Genomic DNA, 6,829 nt, shown 5'->3' on the forward strand with positions numbered 1-6,829 from the left:
TTGTGAAAAAATTTATGAAATAGAATGTATATCTGTGAAAATATTTTCTAATTTTTTATTTAAAAAATCTCTGGTCATCACACAGAAATTAATTTCTAATCAAATCTGACCTATAGCTAGAATGTCTCCTTAAGAGACAATTTTAATTCTTCTATTTCCCTTGTCTCACTGATTGGAACTATTATCTATCTGTGCAAATATCTATATCTATGTATATCATTCACATATATATATATTTGACATTTATGTTAGAAAATAAATTCTGAAAAAAACCACATTAACATTGATATTATTTAATAATCATTCACAAATTCAATAATCATTCACAAATCATATACATTTTTAAATGAACCGCAACACTTATGATCAACTATGTTATAATAGCCTTTTAATTTCCTTAAATAAAATATATACCAATAAGTTGGTAGTATGACAAAAATATAAATAAATATTAGTTTTAATTTGGTTATAACTAATCACAAGTAAAAGAAAATATAATAACCTTGATACATCAAATTAAATTTCAATGAAATAATATTTTATAGTCTTGATTAACTGGAATGCTTAAAAGTCAAATGAGATATGTTGAAAATGTAGCTCAATTTCTTTTAGATGTCTAAATAAAAAGAAAGTAAGACATAAATAAAAACTACCTATCATAAAGAAGTGAAAGAAAGTTAGCTTCTCTAAAACAAAAAAATATGAAAAAAATAAAGTTTGAAAAGACATAAAGATAAATATTAAAGCAATAGAAAGAAAAAAAGGGAGAATTCTGTCATTGAAGCTTCTACTGTATTCAATGACATTATTTGAGACTCCTTTCTTCATGTCCTTTATATAATACAATTGAATGCTCATTTCCTTGAGAAAGAGATAATCCTGTACATCACATTCATGAAGGCTTTTTTCACTTGTTGGTTTCTTAAGGTGTAGATGAAAGGGTTCAAAAGTGGAGCAACAGAGGTATTGAGCACCGAAATTCCCTTTGAAAAAGATACCCTTTGTTTGACTGATGGCTTAACATACATGAAGATGCAGCTGCCATAAGAAAGGGATATCACAATCATGTGAGACGAACATGTGGAAAAAGCCTTTTTCCTCTGACTAGTTGAAGGGATTTTTAGAATTGTCAGGGCAATATAAGTATATGATATTATCACCATTACCAATGTGACTAAGAGTGTCACCAACGCTGAGATGAATCCCATCCTCTCCAGGAGCTGCGTGTCTGTGCAGGAAATCTGCAGGAGGGGGGTAGTGTCACAGTAGAAATGATCAACGACATTGGAGGCACAGAAGTCAAGATTTAGTCCTAAGAGGAGTGGTGGAAAGATGACGAGAAAACCAAAAACCCAGCACCCAAGCACAAGCTGCAGGCAGATTTTGCTGCTCATGATGGTGGTGTAATGCAGTGGCTTACAGATGGCCACATAGCGGTCATAGGACATGGCTGCCAGCAAGTAAAATTCTGATGCTCCAAGTAGGAAGGCAAAAAACACTTGAGTGACGCAACTGTTATAAGAAATGCTTTTGTCCCCAGTTGCCATAGTAACTAGCAATTTAGGGATGCATGTAGTAGTATAGGAAATCTCTAAGAAGGAAAAATTCCGAAGGAAAAAATACATGGGCGTTTTAAGGTGAATATCCATCAGGGTGAGTGTGATGATGATCAGATTGCCAGTGATGCTTAGCACGTAGGTGAGAAGCAGAAAGATAAATAACACAACTTTCAATTCTGGGTTATCAGTCAAACCTGCTAGTATGAACACTGTCACTCTGGTATGGTTTCTCATTACCGTCCTCTGAATTTTACCAGGTCTGAATAGAAAAAAAAGTAATAATTATCTCTAAAGAAAAATAACAGTGATCACAGTGTTTAAGCTAACGTTAGCAAAGTGAGGTTTCAGATACAGCATTACAATGTTCATTCATATTTTCCAGATGCTTAGGCCAGGAAGAATAATAATTTGTGTTTTCAAAGGATTTGGATAGAGAATTAAAACTTTGCCACCCAAGTATAATCTACATAATGATAGTAATTGATCATTAATTTTATGTGTATTAATTATAGGGAAATTAAAGGATAGACAATGCTTTTTCTTTCTTGATGACGTGCAAGAATTTGGATGGCATGCCACTTCTTGCTCAAAGAAGTTTAATTGAAGAAAAAATTTTTAAAATTCGCATATGAAACCCCAAATGATACCTCTCATTAGAAGTACATGTATCCATATTTTGCACTTAACATGCACACACACATACACACACAAACACACACAAACCTAACCATCATTGGTAAACAGTGCTAGTACACCTTTATCATTTTACTCAATTAATCAAACTAAAATGCTTAAGTCCTGTCTTATTTACTTTCATTTCTAGTAAGATCCAGTCTCAGATAAGTGACAATGAGGCACAGGGAATGATTTCATTTGCTATTCTTACTAGTATTTCCATCACCTTAATTTCTATTGGTACCACCCCAAGCTTTCTCATGCTGAACCTCAATACCAAATCAACAGAAGCAGTCTAATAATGTAAGTGTGTGTAGAAAGCTGCAGTTTTCCTCTGAGGTTTTGCTCTTGAGAATGGACCAGATAAAGTGAAAAGTGAGGTACAGGAAAACAGAAGCAGAGACAAATATATAAATATGGATTTAGGAAATTACATATTGTGGGAGAAGTAAAGACAAAGCTGTATGAAAACCTAGAGAGATAAGAAAGATTTTAGAGATAGGATAATGAAATAGAGGAAATAATTAAATGAAGATTAAAATATGTAAATTAGTAAAAATTATGAGTGAAATTTTTACCAATAAAATTTCCCTGTGTTTCTCTTTCATATTCTCACATTTCTTCTTTGTGTAAAATAGAGATTGAAAACATGAAAAGGTTTGAATTCATCATGGCCTTATAAAAGGAATATTTGATAAATTACAAATGCATAATGAATTACTGAATAGTGTTGACATAAAATTTTAGGAGGCATATAATGTTGTTCAAATATCCATCTAATATCCAATTAAAGAGAGAATAAAAACAGTTAATACTTTTCCACATCCAGTATATGTAATAAGTGAGAAAGTGAGATCAAGAAACAAAATTGTTCGGGTTTACACAGCTAGTAAATTTGAGATCCATTATTAAGATTGAGTTTATTTTCCAAAATGTCTTCTGGTATACAAGCAATTGTATACCAGACTATAGTGCATTTCTTAAAACAAAATGATTAATGAAATATCTAAGGATAATTTTCTTCCTGGGCATTTTAATCATCAAACACATGAAACAAGCCTATGTGATATGCATGACATTTATATAGGACTATGTTTTCTGTGGTGAAAATATCAATTTGTTTCCAATCACAGAAACATACATTATTATTAAGAAGACAGACACGTAAGTAAAAATAAACATATAAAAACAAGTAAAAGCTGTTCCAATAATATCTAGAGAAGTTTACAGGAGGGAATTTGGATTCTAAGATAGGTCTTAGAGTGAGATAAGGAATTAAGACAAGATATTCCCAGGAAAGGGAAAGCCTGAACAGAAACAGAGGAAAGGGCACATGCATGAATTCATTAGAAACAACGATAGCATTCTGTTTTTAAAACCATGTGTGTTAATAATGCAGGTATACATGAGTGACATGAAATGACTGTGATTTTTTTCCTGGACATTTTTTTCACATTCAGATAATTATAAAGCAATCTGTCACAAAATTTTTTTTGTTTATACAAATTGCCCTGGGGGGGCAATCATTATAGGAATCCATATATCCAAAACACCTAAATCAGAGTTTTATCATGTTAGACCATTCCTTTGACCAATTTCAACAATCATACATATCAACTATTCCCCAACAACACTGTGAACATAATGAAATTCACTTTATAAAATCAGTAGAAGTCAGGTCTACAAATGCAATTTAAAGGTTAAAAAAAGAGAAAAGATTAAGGCTTTAATGCTAAAATTAGAACAAACCTTAGTCACAACTTATCTAGAAGGAAATATTACCTTTAGCTTTTAGAAATATTAATTATTTTTTACCATTTGGAGTTATATAAGTCTTCAAAATTTTAAAATAAAAACATTTATGCAAAACACGCAAAAATTATTAAAGGTGTAGACAGAGATTTATTTAGACAAAAGCATCTCTGCTTTAATATTTAACTCCTTTATCATTAGTCTGAATCAAGCATATTGATACTACATTTCTCTCTGAATGAATCTCTCTGTCACATAATCTATGATTGTTATTTCTCACCTATAAATGGCAATCTTGGAAAATGGTTTGTTCAGCTATTTTACTGCAGTTAGACTAGTGTATTAAAATTCCTCTTGACTATATGTTAATTATCTATGTATTGAATGTTTTCCTAAGTAGTATTGCACTGTATGTAATACTAAAATTAAAAATTCACATAAAATTAATCCACATAAAATTGCCACATAAAATTAATCAACTCTTGATCCCTTGGAGTTTTAATGCTTTCTGTGCCCTGAAGAAAAATAAAGATTATGAAGGACTCTCAGGAAAATATCAGATCGAAGAACACCATTTCCCAAAGGATGATCATTTTATGTGTTATTCAGATGTTCTCTTGAGGCACTGCATAACTTTAAAAACAAAATACATATTTAAAAATAACTACTTTAAACTATGTCTCCAGAGAAATCAGTGTAGATTGCCCCAATGTGTTTGCCCTCCCATCTCCATGATTTGAAATCCCAGATATATAGATGAGGATTTGGAAGCATTATATAGTATCAGTATTCATCAAAGTGTATTTTTAAATATGATACTGTTTCTCAAGGGAAATTGGGCTATTTTGTGCATTAACCACAAATAATAAAAATGTATTGTGCCTTGCTTTTCTTGTTTAAAATGTTGAAGCTTGAAGCTAAGTATACTTACACTTATAAACATTATTTAGCTTAATTGAAATATTACATTAACCATTAACAGACACAAAAAAGAAAAAGTTATTTTATGTGAGACTAAAACATGGGAATATAAAATGGAGAACACAGTCTGTCATAGACAAAATTCTACCTCAAGCTAAATGCACATCACTAATTCATCAGGTACAACTGAACATTTCATGTCCTATGTAAACTTGACTTTCTTTTCTGCAAGTTATATTTTCTGCAGTCTTTGGGATATTGTCTAGTGGTCTGAAACATATTTAACAATAGATAATCATTTTCCACTTCTTCCATATTAATAGAAGTTTCCATGCCCTTGCCTTTGGTGCAATTTATGGTGACCATGTGGCTAAATTTTGGCCAAGTGATGGAAACATAGATGGTTTGTGCCATTTCCTGGAATCATCCTTCATGTTCTTGTTAGAATCCCTTTTCCCTTACAGGTGGATGACAATATAGAGGAGGCCCTAATGTGCACACAATGCACCCAATTCACAAATGGGGAACCCCAAGCATAGTTAATTGCCAATCTTTTTACAGACTACTTGCAAACCTGCCTAACTTTTTCCCACTAGAAGACATTAATACTCTGGTCAGTAAAAAAGGAAGATACCACTCAAAGGTGGCCGCACAATGTAGAAAACCAATTCAGAAAGGGAAAGTTTATGTAAAATAGGTGAAGGGGGATCAATCAGAGGAAAGTGTGCCAAATGGGAAGATAGGTTCTCAATTCAGTCCAAGGATTTAACTTGTAGCTTGGCATTTCAGGCATTAAACTGTCTTCGGCTTGGAGGTGGGGTTTCACTGGGGACGTGCCCCGATCTGCCTAGGCATTTGACTGCCTCCTGTCACTATCAAGTGGGAGAAAGAAACACGCAGGTGGTGTAATAGTACCGTATTGTCTCTGTTATCCTGACAGAGCCATCTGGTAAAGGATGGAAGACCCAGCAGTCAATTAAAATTAAGGCTTCTGTGGCATTTGGGGAGACATACAGTGGAAGATTTCTTCTGGAGGAAGGGACCAGGATTCATCTTAGAGGCAAATATTACTAATACCTCTCTCCATGGCCCCTGAACATCTAAGGTGTTTTCTCCTCAGATGCCAGCTTTTTCTCTACCTATACTTCCTTCAAATCCGAGTTCTCCGTTCCAGTAGCTATAGCTTCACCTTTTTTTTTTTTCTCCCAGTCACACCCTACTCATATTCAGATCTTTCACCTAGAAGAGTCAGATAAATGAAGAAAAAGGACATTTTAAAAAATTTTAACAAGTATTAAACTTTCATTTCTTAGGCCTCCTTGTGTCCCAATTACCACCTGGAAGGTTTGGCACCAGGTTTATCTAGATATGATCTTAGGGAAAAGAGAGTTACCTCATCCTTTGAATGACTGAGATGGAATCTTGAATTTTCAAAGTAAGTCTATATATTTCCCAACCACTTTTATCTTGATCTTTACCAAAAAGAAGATGAGTGGCCAGGTCTGGGGACAGTTGCATTCAATGGCCATATTGCTTTACTTAGGTGCATGAATCAGGAAGAGATGAGTGAGGCAGAGACTATTAGTCCTTGCTGAATAGCTTGGACAATAAAAGTTGTCAAACTCTAGATCTTCTGAGGATCTAAAGACGGGACACAGATACGTGTCAAAGATCACAATTGTGTACCATAGTCAACTAATCAGTAACCTGAAACAGCATCTACCTGGCGAGGCACTACCAATAGACCCAAGGTAATCAGGTTGCCAAAAGCAGGAGGAGACAACATTCCTTGCAATGCGGCCTACCCCAGCGTGAGAAAAGCAGATCAACTTTTGATGGGAGCTGCAAATACATCATGCAATGATAGGATCTGCATTAGAAGCATAGAGCCCAACTCAATCAGCAACCTGATTCTAGTTATT

At 33.7% G+C, this 6,829-nt stretch overlaps 1 protein-coding gene across 1 annotated transcript; it reads right to left on the bottom strand.

The window, feature by feature from the left end:
• Positions 1–854: 854 nt before the first annotated feature.
• LOC116556844 (olfactory receptor 6C74-like) lies at positions 855–1,808 on the bottom strand. Its single transcript, XM_032286199.1, has one exon. It carries the CDS (start codon positions 1,791–1,793, stop codon positions 855–857), a length of 939 nt encoding a protein of 312 aa, XP_032142090.1. The 5' UTR covers positions 1,794–1,808.
• Between the last annotated feature and the right edge of the window lie 5,021 nt (positions 1,809–6,829).

This window comes from Sapajus apella, unplaced genomic scaffold (assembly GCF_009761245.1).
Source record: "Sapajus apella isolate SASKATOON/1434 unplaced genomic scaffold, GSC_monkey_1.0 scaffold2, whole genome shotgun sequence".
NCBI classification, from domain to species: domain Eukaryota; kingdom Metazoa; phylum Chordata; class Mammalia; order Primates; family Cebidae; genus Sapajus; species Sapajus apella.